Here is a 19,376-nt window from a genome sequence, read left to right as displayed (position 1 = left end):
AGGTGGGATGAGCCCTGTTTTCAAAAGCCTCGGCACAGCAGCTGGCTTTTTAAAGAGAAAAATTGATCCTGTGGGGCTAGGGATACATCTGATGTATGAAATAACATTCTCAGGTGCACATCCAAGCCTGCTTTTCTGCAGTGTTTTAGTCAGGGCAGCTCTTTTGACAGGGTCAGTGAAGTCTGGTCTCAGCAGAGCTCTCTGAGGTCATCTGGGAAAAGCCCTGCTGATCCATTTTCTTTTTGTGCTGTGCCTAAAGAGCACACAGCTCCACCAAACCCAGCACCACAGCTGAAGACAAGGACCTTTACCACACCTGCCTGCTGAGATACCCCAAAGCTCCAAAGGTTCTTCACTATCACTTCAGCTTTCTTATGGTAATAACTATTAACTCTCCACTCCCTGCTCAGTCATAAAACTGTCAACACAATTAAAGCTGTGTCAGAAAGGACAGTCAGATCCATGCTCTGCATTCAAGGTAACTCCAAACCCAGCTTCACTCCAAGAAGTGAGGTGAATGCCTCTGGGGCATTGCAGACACACAAAGTCTTTGCCAAGAGCTGTTCTGAACATCTGAACCATGAGAGAGTTCAGCATAAGTTTACAGCCTCTATTCCACAAGAGACAGGAGTCTGTAAGAAATTGGACTGATTACATGGCATCACACATTTATGGGGGCAGGATTTAAAGTCATTTATTTAGATGTCACAGGGCATCTGAGCACTGACACTGTTAATTACAGCTATTAGCAGCACAGGGGCTGTGCTAGATGATGCTAATGAATGCATAACCCTGCCTTGTAGGTGTGTGACTCACTGACTACCTGCAAGAGGAGAGAGTGGTTGGAAGGGGATCTGTAAGCTACAGGAAGACTTCTAGGACACCAGTTGCAAGAAAACACTTTGGGCTGAAATTGAGCCACGGATTTTATCACGGCCAATCTCTGAGAAGCTGGAGACTGTGGATTCCCTGCTGGGACTGGCTTTGCATCAGAATGAGAATCTCTGCTTCCTCACCAGCTGCCTTCCCTTTGGGACCTAAGGTTGAAAATGCTGGTTAGGGCACCAAGCCTGACAGAGCTGAAGAAGTGTTTGGACAATACCCTTGGGCAGATGGTGTGGCTCTCAAGGAGTGGGACTCGAGGATCCTTGTGGGTCTCTTCCAACTCAGTTTATTCTGTGATTCTGTAATTTCCCTGAAGGAGCTGAGAAGCTCTGAATAAATTCCTCCTCAGGGCCATCAACCAATGGCCTCGGCACCGCCGGCTCCTCCGGCTCCTTCCTTGTGGGACAGAGGCACCTAGTGGCTGAGCGCTGGAAGCTCGGGGAAAGCCACCACCTCCCAAGGATGTGGCTGTCGTTTCAGTGGGATGCTGCCGCTGCCACCGGCACTCAGACAGGTTGCTACAAAGCTGTTCGGCTGGCAGCTGCTCTGCCAGGGTTGGCATGCCATAAAGCAAAATAGAAACGCCTGGCACCAGCCCAGAGTCCAGGCTGTGCTGGATGTTCAGACAGTGTGCTAGTGAACACACACACAGCCACCAAACCCTCCAGGAGTGGGAGTGGGTGTCAGCCCCTCCTGTGCAAGGGCCCAGCTGTGTCTTTGTCCTTGACAACTGCACCTCTGAGAGCTGCTGCACTTGATGTCTGCTAGCTTGGAGAGCCAGCAGGTCTCCCTCCCCTGCTCATACTCATGGCACTGTTCAAGGCTTTACAGACCCCACCACAGCTCTCTTCAGGTACCTCTTTTCCAGCCTGAATAGTCCTGGCCTAGCTACTTAGCCTTAACCTAAGTCACTGCACACAGCTGATGATCTCTTTTTTGGCCTTACTAGTCCTGTGACTTGTACCTCCTGCTTCTAGTTTTGTGTCTTGTTTGAGGTGAGATCAGGACATAACACAGTATGTGAGATGCAGGTGAGCCCAGACACATCTAACAAACAGCACTCCTAATTTTGCTCTCTTTTCCCTTCCTACTTTTACTTTTTTTTTTTTTTTTTTTTTTTTTTTCACAGAAGTACACAGTACAGCTCTGAGATCTGAGTGGGAACCACTAGCTCAAAGCTCCCCACTGGGTTTGTGCATGGAGTCAGAATTCTCTGTACTGAATGCTTGGCCTAATAACCTGGCCTCAATAACTGCAGGCAGGATACAGGTCAGCTCTGCTCCCCAGAAATACTATCAACAGAATCAACTAGAACAGGTCAAATTCTGTGACCAATACTTAGCCTTTGATCTCTTCATACAAGCTGCTAAAAGACAATGCCATCTGTAAAGTGGAAAAAAAATACAGTAAAATAAAATGCTTTTCCCTTCTCCTGGATATCCCTCTAAAAGGAAAAAAAAATACACTCATAATGCTGAGATATAACATTGGATCACCTTCCAAATCCAAGCCACTAGCTTCAGAATGGCATTAAGATCTTCAATTTCTTGATGTAGGTTTGAATTTTTACTGAGATTGAATATGGGGAGCTGTGGCTCTAATATTAAAGAATGGCAAAGTTTCTAGAGTTAGCTGTGGCTCTAATATTAAAGAATGGCAAAGTTTCTAGAGTTATCTCTAGTTTACACAGAGCACCATGGCAGAAACATCTGATATTCAAGATCGTTATTTAAAATGAAGAAAAGGGCATCTTTGATTTTGATCTGTTATATGTCCTAGGACACTCTGGACATCAATTTTTAGGTTTACAGTGTCTTCAGCTGCTGAATAAATAATGTGTAAGAGAGGCTAATGAATACAGCTGGGAAGCTTCTCACTTTTACTCTGTGCTGTTTGAAAAAGAAACACAAAAGCCAACACCAAAAAGAAACAAACCAAAGCAGAGATGGGGAGATAAATGCCACAACTTGGATTACATCTCTTTAATGTCCACAAAAATCTTGTCTTGCAGTAGTTCTGTGACGTAGTATCTGCTGAGACATCCCTTGGGCAATTTTTCAGCAGATGAAACCCCTCCCACCACCCAAGTACTTTGCCAGTACATTTTCCCAGGACATTCTCACACTCCTTGAGGATGACCATGCTCTGTGGAGCACTTCCACACAGCCTCTCAAATTCCTTTTTCTAGCTGACAAGGCTACAAAGGACACTCCACCCTTGCTCACTGCACTCCCTCACATACAGCATGCAACTGCAAAGGAGAACAAGCAACCCTCCCGTTTGCTATTGTGGGGTTACCATGCCAAGCCCATCTGGCTCACAGCGTGGAGCCTGCTGTGTGAGGTCGCTCTGACCCTGACAGGAGGCTGTGGATGCAGGGCAGATGGCAAAGCACCATTTTGGAAAGGCCACTTGCAAGTGTGCATCCACACTGCCCACAGTGGGCACCTGCTGCAGGTGAGTTTACAGAACTGATGGATGCCTGCAGGCAGTGAAGGACAGCCTCCAGCAGGAGACAGCTCCTCTCAGGAAGGAGATGTTTCTGTATGCCCTCAGGCAGGATGCCATGGAGTGTGCAAGCAGCTGTAACATCTGGCAGAGATTTTGGTTCCACTTCCTCACTGGAATGAGGAGGGAGCAGACACCCAGGCACGCTGAGGTTTTCAAGGAGGACCGTGAAACATCCATTTCATTCACATAATTCACAGATATGCTACCAGTCCAGTTGGGACTAACAGCCAGGATTCTTATGTTGCTAAAATTCAGTACGGATTTGTCTTTTAGACGATGTTGTGGAGCAGAAAGTATTACATCCAAAGGGCTGCAGAAAGCACACAGACCCAGCAGCAGAGGGACCCCAAACCCACAGGACCAGCTGCAGCCGGCCCCTCCATGATCAGCTACATGAAACCCTGCATGATCAGCTGCAAGGCACCTCAGCTCCGCAGGGCTCTCTAAAGCACACACAGCCTGCTTCAACAGGCCCTGAGCCCCACAGGATCGGGGGAACAGCGACCTCGGCCCGCTCAGCGCCGGCGGCAGCAGCCGCGGGCCCCGAGCCCGCCCCTGGCGCGGGAAGGGCCGAGCGGCGGCAGCGGCGCCTTCCGGGGCGGAGCCGGGGAGAGCCACGGCCGAGCCGAGCCGAGCCGAGCCGAGCCGAGCCGAGCCGAGCCGAGCCGAGCCGAGCCGAGCCAAGCCAAGCCAAACCGAGCCAAACCGAGCCGAGCCGAGCCGAGCCGAGCGGCACTATGATGGCGCAGCGGGCGCTGCCGAACCCCTACGCGGACTATGACAAGTCCTTGGCCACCAGCTACTTCGATGCGGCCGGGCGGGTGAGCGGGGCTGGGGTGAGGCGGCTCTGGGGATCTGCCCCCAGGCCGTGTAGAGCAGAGACCTGTCTGGTTACAAACGCGGTTCCCGGGGCTGCCCGGTGTACCGATGCCCACCCGCGTTGCCTTCACGTTTGGCCGGTTTTGTCTCCACAGCTGACCCCTGAATTCACGCAGCGGCTGAATAACAAAATCAGGGAGCTGCTGCAGCAGATGGAGAAGGGCCTCAGGTCCGCCGACCCGCATGACTGCACCGCGTACACTGGCTGGACAGGTAGGGTCGGATCCCATGGAGCAGCAGCTGCCTGGAGCTCACCTCTGGATCAGGTCCTGGCAGACCGTGGGGCTTTGGCCATTGGAATGGACACGGGAGATCCATGTCAAGAATGGCACCTGTTCTGCATGTTTTAGTCCATTTGAGCAAGGGGGTGTCTTTCTCTGGAGTCCCCATTTTTGAGGCAGGTGTTGTGTTGCAGAGGGAAGGCCACAGTGTCACAGGGCAGGACTGGGTCTAGTCTTGGTTTCACAACGGAGAAAGCAGCACTTGTTTGAGAGTAGGCATGGGAGCTTGCAAAGGGACAGGCTCCAAATCTAGCTATGGTGGGGATGATGACAACACAATGTGCTCCATCCACTGCTCCATGAAGTAGGCAGGTGTACATGGTAAGTCATTTACCTGCAAGGAGCCCTTGCATCTGGCAGCAGTGAGCTTAATGGCCTGAGATAATGTCTGTCTTTTCTGTTCGGGCTGTAATTTATCTGATGACCTTTTCTGATTGGAAGATTGCTCCATTCCTATTCCCCAGGTAGTGCTGCTCCACTTAGTGAGCGCTAGCTTTGCTCCAGTGCCTGCCAGAAGGAGCAGAAATACTAATGTGAGTATAACAAAGTGTGGAAGCCTTCCTCGTACTAACTTGTTTGCAAAGCTTCCAGGAGCTTGTCTTTCTCCTATTCTGCATTTTCAACCTGGTTTTCCTTCCTTGGGAGTGTGCTCTGCCTTTGCCTCCCTGTCTCTACCCGCTGGTGCCAGGGAGGACACGCCTTTCTCTGTGCCCCAACTTCAGCTGCTGCTGTGTTCTTTGACATCTCTCCTGCCTTCTGTGATGTGCCAGGCCCTATTCAGAGACCCTAGGGTAGTTGAAATCAATCTCATGCTTGCTGCAAGATTTTTTTGGTGCTGCTGCTTTTCTTTTTGCAGAATACTGCAATCTTAAATGGCAACTTTCTACAGTACAATCTGGGTGTGGCTGGCTTGTGTGTGGGTGCTGTGGATCTCAATGCCAACAGTTTGCTTAAGAGAGTGGTGTTCAGTGTGTTGGTGCTAAACTAACGTTGCAGCTTGATGACAGCAGTGCTAGAAATGCCTGCTTCAAAATTTTAGTAAGGGAGACAGGCACTGAGAGCACTGAAGAGCTGTTCATAAGAAATGCTAGGATGCCAGTATTAAATTCCAGCGTGGGAGAACATTGATTTCATCAGCTGCTGTCTTGGCAGCTCTCTGCTGCTGTTGCCAGTGAATTTATACATTTCTGCTGAGTGCTGGCTGATTTCACCTTGGCAGACATGTTCAGTTTTCCAGTCTCTGTGACCCTGCACTGGGGTCCCCTTTGATGAGAACCACTATGGTAAAGGTGGTCTTCAGTCATGATTGCAGAGCCTGCCTCTGGCCAGAAAATTCAGGAGACACAGCAGGAGGATAGTTGATGTTAGGAGTACTCTTGGGGAGAAGGAAAACACTTTTCCCCAGAGGCTGTGTTCCTTTTCTTAGGTAGTCTTAAGTTACTTCGTGATGGAAAGTGCAGATATGAGGAAGTGGCTTCAGGATTTCAGCTTGTTTTCATTTGGAAGGGAGTTTCTCAAGAGGGATTCTTCTTCTTCTTTCTTCCCAGAGATCATTCCTCAATGGGCACACACCCTTCTTGCCTTGGCTAATAGGAAAAAATCCATGGGCAGATTTCCTGGAAGTCACAGCCAGCATGGTGAAGTTTGCAGATGTTACACTGTAACTTTGTCACCCTACCTTCTTTTCTAGTTCTAGCTATATTAATTTATTCAGAGCTGGTTTCCAGAGACAAAATTAATTGGGCCAAGACAGCAGCTTTTTCCTGTAATTGCTTGTGTAGGAAAGGCTTGTTGAGTATCTCCTCATGTGAATCATTGCCCAGCAGTCTGAAATCAGCCCTCACTCTTGTGGCCGCTAATAAGGGAGATTTGAAATATGGCTCTCTTGGCACAAACTCTGTGAAATGTAACGTGCTTGAGTGTACTACACTGCACTCAGTAACACACAGCATATGCTGGCATTTTACTTTAGGGCTCCTTTCTTTCCCAGCACACTTGACAGAGCCCTGTTCCCCTGGTGTGCACTCGTGCCAGGGAAGCCACGGCTTCTTGGCACGTGAAGTTGGAGCAGAGGGAAGGAAGGACTCAGATTTTCAGCTTAGAGGCAGTAAAAACACACTTTGGATCAAGATTATCCAGTGTATGGCTGGATGCCCTCAAAACATATTTGAATCAGCTTGTTACGTTCTCATTCAGTTCCCCATAGAGATCAGGGCCCCATAGGCAGCTCCTGCTCCATGCCTGGGTACAGACCAGCCTCAGCTGTTGTGTTCTGCTTTGGCTTTTCATCACTTTAGGGAGACTGCTGGAAGAGATTTTTCCCTAATCTGTTTCACTGGTATCACATTGTTGACTGAGGGAAGCTAAACTGCTCTAAGCTAATTCTGAGGCAGGAGCAGTTCAGATCCTGGTAGAAATAGAGCAGCCTCATCCATTTCCAGACAGATTAGCCTGAGGATACTGAGGGATACCTGGATGGCTGTTGGTGTTTGTGATAATGCAAAAGGCCTTGCTCCAAAGACTGTCTTGACTGGGAGCATAACTGATGGAAAGGGAATGGAAGGAGTTCACTCCTGTCACCAGGTGACTGCTGAAGGCAGTCCAGTGCTTACTGGACTGTTGCATCCTTCCAGGGTGATGAGGTATATAAGGGAGAGATTCACCTTCCTCCACACTGTGGTAGTTCATTTGGAATTTATTTCCCATTAAAGCATCTCCTTCTCTGACAACGTTTTAGTCACTGAGGGCCTCTGAAACTGCCCAGTGAGTTCAGCTGGCCTGCCCCATCCCCAGCTTTTGGCTGGCCCACTGGCAAGTAGGGTCAAGGAGCAGGGCTCAGTTGTCTTTTGAAAGGAAAGCCATGTAAAAATTAAAACTGAACTAGTTCAGGAAAACTTCTGGAAAAACACTTTTTATTCACTTTAGTGCAATATGTTCATTTTAACCTCAGAACCCAGAGAACTTACGTCCCTTTTAGTCCGGTTCAGAATAATGGAAATCCTCAGATAATCCCTACAGAACAATAGAAAGTTAGGCTGCATTTGCTGAGAGATAATAGAGTGCCTTGGGTCACTCACATAAACCACATTCTTGCCAAATGTTTGGCAGGTAGTTTTTGTGAATTTTCTGTTCTTGGAGATAGTCAGTGTTTGACTGGACAAGGCCCAGAGCAATGGCATGCAAATTTGAGGTTGACCTTCCTTTCAGAGGGTTGGAGCAGATCACCACTGATCCCTGCTAACCTAACCTGCTGTAGGATTTTGTGATGGGGTAAAAAGTTTAACAGAAGAAGCTCTGTTACCCAGGTTTTAAGGCAGGATAAATGCTTAGGCATCCTGCATAATCAGTCATGCTGCAAACTGGCTCCCCAGCCAGTTCTGAACATGGACTTCCAGAGGTGTCTCACTGTTGCATGCAACGTGGCTTTGGCATGCATTTAGGAGTGCAAGGTTGTGTGTCTGCACCACAGAGATGTTAATCATCCTTTGAGCTGGGCAATAGAGCTGGGCCATCCGTGCTCTTTTACCCATTTTATTAAGCTGACTTAACAAAATGGCATCAGCTGTCTCACTAGAAGCCATCAGGCTTCATCCCTGTACAGAGATAGGATTCTGCTTCTTCCTCTGTTCTGACATCCTGCTTTGAGGCTGCTGGCTGATTTACTGCCCTGGGTCAATGCAAGATCTCTGAGATCTTTGTAACTCTAGTTTGGAACAAAATATCCTCTTGTGGCAACCTCTTTTCCTTGGCAGAAGAAGCCCAGCTCAGCTCCTGCTGGGCAGGGAGGCATGTTCAGAACAGGCTCAGGGCATAACTTGCTTGCAGGCCAACAAAAGAGCAAGTCTAAACTTGCAGAGAAGTTGAGGCACAGCTTCTCTTTGATCAACAGAATGATCATATGGATGAGATTCTCTTTCTGCCTACTGCAGAGCTTCAGCTCACAAGCAAGACCTTACCTGGTATTTCCAGCAGTGCCTGCTCTGTTGAAAGCAATGGTTGCTGAAGTCAGAGCATCAGCACAAGCTGGCTGTAACTCTGGCACAACTGGCACAATTGTCTGTAACTCCACTGCCCCACTCTAAAGAAATCTCTAATGCAAAGTAACCCTCTGCACCTACCCTGCAGGATGGTGAGAGGAGAGGTGCTGTTTATGCCCTTCTGAAGGTGTTGACTGAGCAGGCTTTGTGAGGCACACAGGATTGACCTTGGCCTCCTGATTCCCTGCCGTGAGCAAGCATCTCAGGCACTGACACTCAACCCCTGTGTATTGGCTTTCTGCATGCTGGAGGTGGCTGGTTCAGTCAGCAGAGCCCTGTTGGTCTGTCAGCAGCACATGTTCAGTGCAGCCCTGTACCATCAAGGACTCCCTGATGCATTGCCCATCTCATTCAGCTCTGCACCAGGGTAAAGAAGCAAAAAACTTGGACATCTGAGTAACTACTTCAGCAGGAAATGGAATTTTTATACATCATGTACGTGTGGAATTGAATTGTCTGTAACATGAAGCTTTGGAGATTACCCATGCAAAATGAGAAAATTTTCCAAGTTTGAAATTGTCCTCAGTACCTTGAACTGTAATTCTGCAGCACGCTTGCCCCCTTGACCTTAACACATCAAAATCTGCAGAGATTGGCTCTATTAATTTAGGCTCAATGCAGGACCTGAGTCTTCTTAGAAATGGTTATTGTTAAGGGGAGAAATAAGCTCTTCTCAAAGTCATGCAGGCCAGTAGCTTTCTTAAGTGCAGGTTTGAGGATGTCTCCCAGATCAGAAGGATGGTTCAAGTGTGACAGACCTGTCAGGCACAGGCTTACTGAGGACTCACAAGCATCATCAAGTTACAAGGAGATGACAAAGCAGGAAAGGAAGCTGTGGGTTAAGTCCCTGAGAAGCCTGTCTGTCAGGATATGCCCTAGATGAGGGCCAGGCCAGACTTTCAGCTTCACTGAAGTAACAGAGCAAACCTTTCTGTTCCTTCTGCAGGCATTGCTTTGCTGTATCTGCACCTGTTTGATGTGTATGGAGACCCAGCCTACCTGCAGGTGGCCCATGAGTATGTGAAGAAGAGCCTGAGGTGCCTGACCAGGCGATCCATCACTTTCCTGTGTGGTGATGCTGGGCCCTTGGCAGTGGCTGCTGTTGTCTACCACAAGCTGCAGAACCAGAAGCAGGCAGAAGACTGCATCATCCGGTAAAAGCCTTGCTTATGTCTCTGACCTGCCCTTCCTCTTGCTCACAGAGCTGCTCTGGGCTTGTTTCAGGCACTCTCTGACAAATGTGAATACATTTTGTTGCAGTCTTGTGTGAGAAATAGTCCAGGAACTTAGCAAGGCAGGACAAACTTTTCCTGCCCTGGTGAAAGAGGTGGTTTAAGGACAAACACGTTTGCATGGCAGCCTGCAAGCCTCTATTGTTCAGCTGCTACTGCCATCTTAAAAATAATTCTGATAAACACAGGAAGAAAAAAATGCCAAAATTAAAAACAAAAAAAACCCCAGAAGGTGGGGTTTGGTGGTTTTTGAGAACATTTTAATTTAGCTTTACAGTCATTTTGATGAAAAGGAAAAATGTGGTAAGATTATTAGATTTAATTTTGGTACTTGCTTCCACTTGCTCTTTATTAGTTGTCTTTGACTTAAACCTAAGATTGACAGCATCCCTTTCAACTGCAGAATGCAGCTGGTTATGATTCATTTATTTCTATTTCCTGCCTTTCCTCGACTGTTTTCAGATGCATTTTTGTTGGGTACTTAAGACAAGAAAAGGACAAACAAGCAGGCATAGATCAGCATGTGGCAGAGGAAGGAAAATAGTTAAGGAGATGAATTTGCAAGCATTTCTCAGTTAAGGGAGATGGGTTTTAAGAAGGTGAGAAACTGCCCTGTAGAGAGTTTCCACTCATACCTGATCAGCACAAAGACAAAATCCCTGATGCGTCAGAACACTGACTGCCCTTAAACAGCCCTGAGAAAGTGATGCATAATAGCAATTAAAAAAAGCCACAGGTGGGAATCAGAGGTGTCTGTGTGGTTTGGACACAAATTTCCACTCCCTTAACTAACAATAGCTTCTGGTTTATATAGATAAGAATCAATCTGAGGACAGAACTCTTTCACTCTTCTGATAATAATCTGTGGGTTAGATTTTGCTTTGAGTGGCAAATCTCACTGAGATTAACATATTTGTAAACAAAAAGGGAATTAATCTATCAAACAGTACTGTTCAGTTGTGGTCAGTGCATAAGTCCCAGGTTGTAAAAACAATCCCTAATTCATGTTTTCTTGCTGAGGTCTTCCCTCCCCATATCCCTCTTGTTCTGCCTGTGCTTTGGTGGCAGAATGGAATCTTGTGATTAATTTTGCACTGCCATCTAATGGTATAATAAAGTCAGAACACTGGAAATTTGTTTCTTCATAGATCTGCAAGAGGAAAACAGAAAAATGTGGCTTTCTCAAGTGAACAGTTATACTGTCCTTCCTCTGCCACCAATTCCCAGAGCAGTTAGCCTGACCATGCTCCTTTAAAATAATTTCTTTGAGAAGTAGCTCCCTGAATCAAAACTTGAGTGCTTGTGCAGGTTCAGTTTAGATGTAATGTAATATCATGGAATATAGTATAGAATAATACAGTATAATAAAGTAATTAATTAGCCTTCTGACACTATGGAGTCCTCCTCACCTTTCTCCCTGCCACGGGGGTTGCTTTGATTTCCAATACAGCATCATGAAGGAACAAACCATGGTTCTGAGCTCCAGCCTTAGTGCTTATTCATGGCTTTGAGTGTAATGTTTGAGTGCATTTCCCTCTCATCTCCCCCTTGGCAATGTTCCATTGCAGTTTGCTGCACCTCCACAAGGCTGACCCACGAGTGCCAGACGAGCTCCTGTACGGGCGCATGGGCTATCTCTCTGCTCTGATCTTTGTCAACAAGCACTTCGGAGAGGACAAGATCCCTCAGAGTCACATTCAGCAGGTACTGTGCCCTTTGCTGATTTGTTATCTGGCTCTTCCCGTGCAACTCATCTCAGGGCAGGTAAAAATCAATGCTGGATGTAAAGAACTCTGGCAGTAAGGGAGAAAGCACATCATGGTATACCTGCTTTTCTTCCAAAGGGACAAAGCACTGCTGTCCATGTAAATCCACAGGCAGTACTGGACTGGCACACATTTCATTCCACCCTCTGCTTGGGCAGAAAAACAAATCTTGTTCTGTGTCAGAATACTCACTGTGCTGTGTCCAGGGCAGTAACATTTCCCTCACCCACATTTGTTCCCATCCCTTCACAGGTCTGTGAAGCAGTCATAGCCTCAGGAGAGAACTTAGCCAAGAAGAGGAACTTCATAGCAAAGAGCCCACTGATGTTTGAGTGGTACCAGGAGTACTATGTAGGAGCAGCCCATGGTTTGGCTGGGATCTACTACTATCTCATGCAGGTAAGAGACATGAGGGGATGGGCCCTTGGCACTGTTTCACATTTCTTTGAACAAGGAACAGCATTTGAATTGGCTCTTGGTAATGTCAAACTGGGAAAGATCCCTTGTCTGGTGGCCCTACCCATGTGTTTATCATGCATTTCCAATTGTAAAAGTTTTATTCAAATCTAAGGTTGAATCTCTGACCTTGGAGATCTGTGGAGAAACGTGACCTGCATTAACCAGCAGTGTCACATAGTGGAGGACTGTAGCTCAGCTGGGTCTGAGTTTTCCCCTCCTGTTAATTGCTTCTAAATTATTCACATTTGTTGGTATCTGCTGGCTCCCTGCATTTTCTGAGATGGTTTCTTGGAGCAGAGTGAGAATTTTACTTTACTTCAGCTCTGGGTACCTGAAGCTATTCCTGCTCATCTTTAGGAAAAGCAGCAGCAAGCTCTCTTGCTTAGAGGACCAGGTGACATTCTAGGAACAGTCTTTGTTTCTGGGATGCAAGGGTAAGACTGGAAATGATTTTTTGCCAAAAGGCAGAACAACCAGTGACTGAGTGGGTAATTGTGAAGTGTGAAAGCCCAAAGCAAAGAAATTACTTAACTTACAAGGAGCAAGAGGGAATGTAACCATAGCTGACTTTGTTTCCACCTTTTGGGTAGACCTTGGGTCTCTTAGGGATAGACAGAATGGTAATTCTCCCTGATTTAAATATTTTCTGTCTCTTAGCCTGGCTTTGGAGTGAGCCAAGTAAAGCTGCACAACACAGTCAAGCCCAGTGTGGACTATGTCTGCCAGCTCAAGTTCCCCTCTGGGAATTACCCTCCCTGCATTGGTGACACCAGAGACCTCCTCGTGCACTGGTGCCACGGAGCACCAGGTGTAATCTACATGCTTCTCCAGGCATACAAGGTACAGACACCTTGCAAAGACCCTCCAGAGACCCCTACATGTGAAACTTCCTCTGGAGAAGATGCTGGACACCCCCCTTTGGAAGCAGGATGGCTTGTTAAAGTGAAATCACCCCACACTATCCTCTGATACAGAAATTAATCTTTTAAACAAATATTTCTGAAAATACCCATCAGTTGTGTGGGCTGTCCTGTTGCAGGTGATGGATGGTGACAACCAGTTGTGTGTGAAGTAATGGTCCTCCACCCCCATTCATGATATCAAAAATATCCTCCTTAAAAAGTAAACAGCAGAGTCACTTCAGCAGGACACCCAAGCCTCCACATCCCACAGGGATGCTCTTTGTTTGGAGGACACTGCCTCAGCAAGGACAGCTGTTTCTTGTCTCCACAGGTCTTTGGGGAGCAGCAGTACCTGAATGATGCCCTGCAGTGTGCAGAAGTGATCTGGCAGTATGGGCTGCTGAAGAAAGGCTACGGGCTGTGCCATGGCACAGCTGGCAATGCTTATGCCTTCCTGGCACTGTACAACCTCACTCAGAACATGAAATACCTCTACAGGGCCTGCAAGGTAAGAGTGTGTGTGAGACAGCAGAGGGCCTTGTTCACTTCTGCCTTCTCCATCACTGCCTTTGTCTTTGAAATCCAATTTCTAGTGGGGCAGACATGCAGCTAGATCAGACCAGCTGCACCAGAGCAGTCCTTCAACTGTCTGACAGCCTGTACAGAAGGGATTTCCCTCAGAAGCCTTGCTCTGCAAGGGGTAGTGTGGGGACAAGGCATAGTATTTTCTTCTCAAGACTTGCCTTTAACCAAATTTGAACACTTTTTGTACCTCTTTTCTCAGTTTGCAGAGTGGTGTTTAAGCTATGGGCAGCATGGGTGCCGGACTCCAGACACACCATTCTCTCTCTTTGAAGGTAATCTCAGTCTCTAGCTTTGTGTTTTGCTCCTGGATCTAAACTGTCCTAACACTAAGGAAAACAGAATACAAGCTCCACTGGAGCTTGTAAAACTCAGTGTAGGGGATGGAAAGGAAATTGTACCCATTGGGTTTTTCTACCTTTGCCCAGAAGCAGTCACCCTGTAGCACAGGATAATGTCTTAGCTGGACCATCTTGTCCTCTTAGGCCCTCCACACAGATTTACATACAGACCTCAGGAAGAATTCTTTCATGGTTACAGGCTTCCTTTTGGTTATTTGTAGCCTGGCTTCTCAGGCAGTCTTTCTTCTGTACATCTTTAAGGATTGAAATCCTTCATGAGTGTACCAGTTTGATTCTAAAGGTGAGGAATAAATGGGGCTGCTGGGCCTTGTTGGCTCCCATGGCACTTTGTGCCTCCTGCTAACAGCTCCCCCCAGATCTGCCATCAGCAGGTATTTGCTGGAGGAGCCAGTCCCCCAGCTAGCTCTCATCTCCCCAAGCTGCTGCAGGCCAGGGGACAGCAGAAGTTCCATCAGTCAGGACCTTGGACAGCAGTGTCTCAAGGACCAGAGTTTGATAAAGCTGCCCCGTGTCAAACTTGGGGATGGGTAAAGCAGGAGGGAGGGAGCTGGAGTGGGGAAAAGACCCATGGCATTTTGCCAGGTGCTTTTCAATGTTTGATGAACTTCAAAATGCTTTTCCACACTGAGGTACCAAAGTTGCCTGGGAAACCTGGGCTCAGACCTTGAAAAATATTTAGGACCTTTTCTTCTGTCTTCATAACTCATTCACTCCCTGGATAACTGAGAAAAATGGTGCCCAAAGGGAATTTCTCTGAAGCACATTGTGGTTTTTTTTCATCCTCAGGAATGGCTGGAACAATTTACTTTCTTGCTGACCTGCTGGTGCCTACCAAGGCCAAGTTCCCTGCATTTGAACTCTAAATCTGAATCCTGCTTGGCAGTTGGCTGCCCTGTGTCCTTCTGCACTTGGAAATGCAGTTCAACGCTGCTTTCTCCTTTTTCCAGACTCACCATTGTTCACCTAACTGAACCTAAATCCATCCTCCTGGGGGCATGCTGAGTTCTCTACCATTTCTAGTTGTCTCATCACATTGTTTAGTTTACATGACAGAATGCAGATTTTTCTGGTGTCCCTTTAAAACTCAGGGCTGCAGGTGGGAGCAGGGAGAACTGTACAGTATTTTGTTGGCTACAGAGTTTTGCTATTTCCATATCCCATTTCCTGGGAAGAAGTTTTCTATTGAATGTAACCTGGGCTATTTAACTTCTTTTTGTGCTAACAAATAGTTGCAGGAATTAAGCTGCCTTTGGAGAACAACAGATGGAAAACTGAGACTATTGCCCTGGAAGTTGTTTTCAAGTGTTTTCTTTCTGAGCACCCAGAGAGCAGATGGTTCAGTATCTGGGCTGTGCCACGTGGAGTGAATGTGATGGACTGTGGAGTCTTATGTATATTTTTAATATCAAATTGCAACTGGCAGAGCTGGAACTGACATGCCAAAGGCTTGTCCTGAGTTTGCACCTATCTGCTCTAAAGGCAAAGGCTATGTATAGCTCTTCTGTGCATTTGTTCCAGTGACAGACACATAATCCACTGCCACCTTACATTAAACCTTGCTATTCCATTGGTCATCCAATGGCAAACTCCAGTCCAAAAGTGAGCTAAGCATGCTTGCTTTTGTGGTCTCTTCTTGTTAGCTTTGAGAGTTTATTTTGCAGTCTTTATTTAAATTTGTGTATTAGGTGGTGCCAGGTGCCCACCAGCAGCAACAAGGGAAAAGAAATGTATGCCACTGAGATCTGACAGTGTTTAACCTATTAGCTGTATAGATGTTATTTACCTGTTTTCTTTTATAAGCTTTCCCAAACCTGGATAATTTGAGTCACTTGCATTGCTACTGCTTGTTGTAGTTTGATTTGCAACCACTCATCTACCCAGCTGGAAAATCTGCACTAGGTTAGCTGGCTTTGATGTGTCAGGCAGGTCAGGTACTTGCAGGGAGTAAATGTGCTTTTCCATCCTTAGCTGATGCTGCACCAATTTGCAGAAATTTGGGACCTGGCTCTGTAAATCACTTTCTTAGCACTGAGCTTGAGCTAAACACTGAGCTCAGGGAGGTTTACAGATGTAGCCACACAGCTTTGTGCTGTTTGAGAGCAGCTCCTCCGCCTGCACCAGTGTGGCCATGGGGTTTTGTTATTTCGAGGGCTGAGCTGCTGAGTGCCTCAAGTCCCCCCAGGGCAGCACAGCCACTCTCCTGAACCTGCAGTCACAAAGCAGGGCCACCAAAGCTGGCAGGGTTACACTCACAGGTGCCTGAATGCAGGGCAGCTGAGCCCAGTGCACAGGGAGCTCCACAAGAACCTCCTGGCTAGGCAAGGAGCAGAAACCAGCCCTGGAAGGCTGATTTGTTTCCTCAAAGCCCAGGCTCCTGCTGCCTTTCTGAAAGTCCATCAAAAGACAGCCTGGATTGCAGAAAACCTCATCTCCTTGAGGGTGGGCACCTCTGTCAGAAGCCTCAGGCTCGTGTGGACACAGCATCAGGGGCATCCCCCATCATTCACAGGACCTAAGCAGCACAGGGAGGTGACTGGAAGGGGAGAGGAGTTGCCTAATCAAACAGCCTTTGAAGTCACCTCCCAGCTTGGCTGGTGTGGTGGCAGTGCAGGGACACTGCTCTGAGCCTGGGTTTCTCCTGGGCACCACTTCTGTAACAGGAGATGGTTTGTGCAGCCTGGGTCATGGTGGCATGAGAGTATAAACCAAGGTTTGTGCACTGCTCAGGGGAGCATCAGGGCCATGTGTACAACTGTTGAGTGGAGCACTGTCTAATAAAAATGCTGAAACAACCAAACTTTGGGTTATTTCTCTTCTTCTCTGAGGTTCTCACTACCTTCCCCAAGAAGAATCTTAGGAGAGAGAATTGTGTCTGTTCAGAGGACGTGAATACCACAGGGGACCCCTGGCAGAAAGGCGTTGGTGTCCCCAGCAGGTGGCAATGCAGCCTGGCAGCAGCGGCCACCCCGTCACTTCAGGCACACACCGCTCTCAGCTGCTCGTCCTACCTCGGGAGAGCTCGGGCTCGGCTCCTGGGAAGGGCACTCAAACCAAAAGAGCCCACACAGAGAGGCTGTGTTTGTGCACTCTGTGGGATGACACGGGTGACAATCGTGGAAGCCCTTCCGAAATGCACGGCCTCTGAGTCACAGTAGCAATACATTCCTGGGAAAAAGAAAATAAAAACAATTAGGAAATCTTTCCCAGTCCTGCCTGAAGCCACCCAAGCTCCCCACAGGGGAGGACAGCTGATGCTCAGGTTATCAAGGAAACACTCCACATACTGGGTGACAATTCTTTATCTCCCCACGTCAGCTTTACAGACATTACACAAGGAAACCTGAACCCTCCTTCAGCTCACAGGGAGGAAGTCTAGGACCTCCCAAGAACAACCCCATTCCCAGTATTTGGACATTCTGGATGCTAAGAGTACCAGCAGAAAGGAAAAGAGAGAATAAAGTTCTTTTTCATGTATCCCTCAACTTCAGAGTGACAAAAGCCATTTGGTTTTGCCACCCTCTTTTCTGGACAGGACAACTTGCAGCCACCCTTCACCCTCAGATACCCTGCAATGCCTTCATTTTCCCCAGAGGGTGAAAGATGACAAATTTGGCCAGAAAAGCACAATAAACCCTCTAATGAGTGGCTGTGGGTGTGACAATGCACTGCTCTGCTTGCTCTGTGTCAAGGAAGACAGACAGAAATGGAGAAGGCACAGAGGCAGCAGCAAAACCAACTCGTAAGCCTTAAGAAGGAAAAAAAGAGCAGGACTGTGAGGAGCCATTTAACTCCATCTCCTCATGGCTGGGGAATTTCCTGCTAGCAGGACACGTGTCAGGCAGCCCTTGTGGAAAGCTCATTTTGCAGCAGTTGCAATTTGCTGCAGCATTTGCAGCATTGGCAGGCTGTAATCGAATCCACTGGGGGGGATTTTGCTTTCCATAAATCCCATTGGAGCCAGGCCCATAAATAGTTACTGTAGTGTAGAGCTGCATACAAGGCAAGAGCAAATGTTCCACATAATGACTGCTGGCCTCAATCACATCGAGGAGTGGATCATATTTCCACCATTTTGTCAAGTTTTATTATAGATCCCCCTCTTTAAGGATACCCCCAAGTGGTGAGTGGGAGACCACAGTGGTGCCAAACAGCTTCCTCACAGGGGACAGGCTAAGCAGCCCTGAATTGCAGGGGTTTCCCCTATTCCCAGAAGAGATTTGGAACAGTTTTCTCTGTAAATGAGGTGTTCTGCCTCCATCCTGACACTTCCAGTAGTGGACAGCAACAGATTGATCAGATTTTTATCAGTGGCTGAAAAAATAGAGATACATCTCCAGAAATAAACTGTAGGACACTTCAAGAAAATCACCATCAAATACAAACTTTAAATGAAAGATATCCTACATCAAGGATACCTTTGTTGGGAATTCACAGCTCATTTATCCCCATGGGAAAGAGGACAAACCCCAGCTGGGTGACAGCTCCAGCAGGTGGCAATTAGGTGACAGGCACACCCATTAACAGCACAGCAGCTCCAGAATCGGCCTCACCACCCCATCAGACTGCAGTGTTAATGCTTGCAAGCCTGGCAAATTCATCTGCAAGAAGATGGGCTCCAGACCAGAAGGGGGAAGTTGCTTTTGGGAACCCCTGGTGGTTCATCATCACAGGGGATAAATGCCAAATTAATGCTATGATTCCACATTATTAGAAACAGACTTAGCCATCACTTGCTCTTTAGAAATACAGCTGGAGTAACTGATTTTCAAAATGACATGAATTGAGACACTTTGATTTGGAGGATGTTCACCTTAAAAACCCACAAAAGGAGGCCACAGGGTGGTTTGGTTTGTTTTAAAGAGGAGAGTGTGCCTCATTTTTTGAAAACCCAAGACAAAGTCTCTCAAAATCACTTGTGACTGCTGAAATCCCTGTCCAATAAATAACAATTACCATCCTCATTACTGAGCAAAGGCTGATGGGGAAAGCAGGTCTGCATCAGAGGGAAAACAAACCTTCAGTGGCTGAAGCTGCCAACAACACATTCCCCCTGGCAGATATCTTCTCCCAGGAGCTGCCCCTGCCACGTTCTGCAGGGCTGTTTTCTTCAGCTGTCTCTGCAGCAAGCACATTGCTCCTCCCCTCCCAGCAGCAGACAGACCACAAGGGCTCACAACTGGGATGTGCCTTTGGGTTTCTCCTTCTTCCTTTTGAAAGGACAGGACTGTGGGGTGAGAAAGACTTGTCAAGTTAATTAGGAGCTGAGGAATGTTAGTTTTGAACTCTGCTGTGAAGCAAGCATTTCTGCTAAATTTCATGCACTGGGAATGGGGGCAAGGTGCTTTTCAGCATTCACCACCCTCAGACAGAAGCAAAGGTGCTACCTAGGATTTCCAGCATACTTGTATTAAGTGTTAAAACCCACAGCAGACAGAGTTGATTATGGTTCTTTAATTACTGCTAAAATTATAAAAACACTA

General features: G+C 47.3%; 1 protein-coding gene across 1 annotated transcript; it reads left to right on the top strand.

Annotated features, from left to right (window-relative positions):
- Positions 1 to 4,021: 4,021 nt before the first annotated feature.
- On the top strand, positions 4,022 to 16,693 carry LANCL1 (LanC like glutathione S-transferase 1). The gene is made up of 9 exons (XM_009088185.4): positions 4,022 to 4,217; positions 4,371 to 4,488; positions 9,540 to 9,747; positions 11,394 to 11,529; positions 11,844 to 11,990; positions 12,708 to 12,890; positions 13,284 to 13,460; positions 13,737 to 13,809; positions 14,683 to 16,693. Exons 1-9 carry the CDS (start codon positions 4,134 to 4,136, stop codon positions 14,757 to 14,759), a joined length of 1,203 nt encoding a protein of 400 aa, XP_009086433.2. The 5' UTR covers positions 4,022 to 4,133; the 3' UTR covers positions 14,760 to 16,693.
- Positions 16,694 to 19,376: the final 2,683 nt, after the last annotated feature.

Source organism: Serinus canaria, assembly GCF_022539315.1.
Source record: "Serinus canaria isolate serCan28SL12 chromosome 7 unlocalized genomic scaffold, serCan2020 HiC_scaffold_29, whole genome shotgun sequence".
NCBI lineage: Eukaryota > Metazoa > Chordata > Aves > Passeriformes > Fringillidae > Serinus > Serinus canaria.
This window is presented reverse-complemented; position numbering and strand designations above follow the sequence as displayed.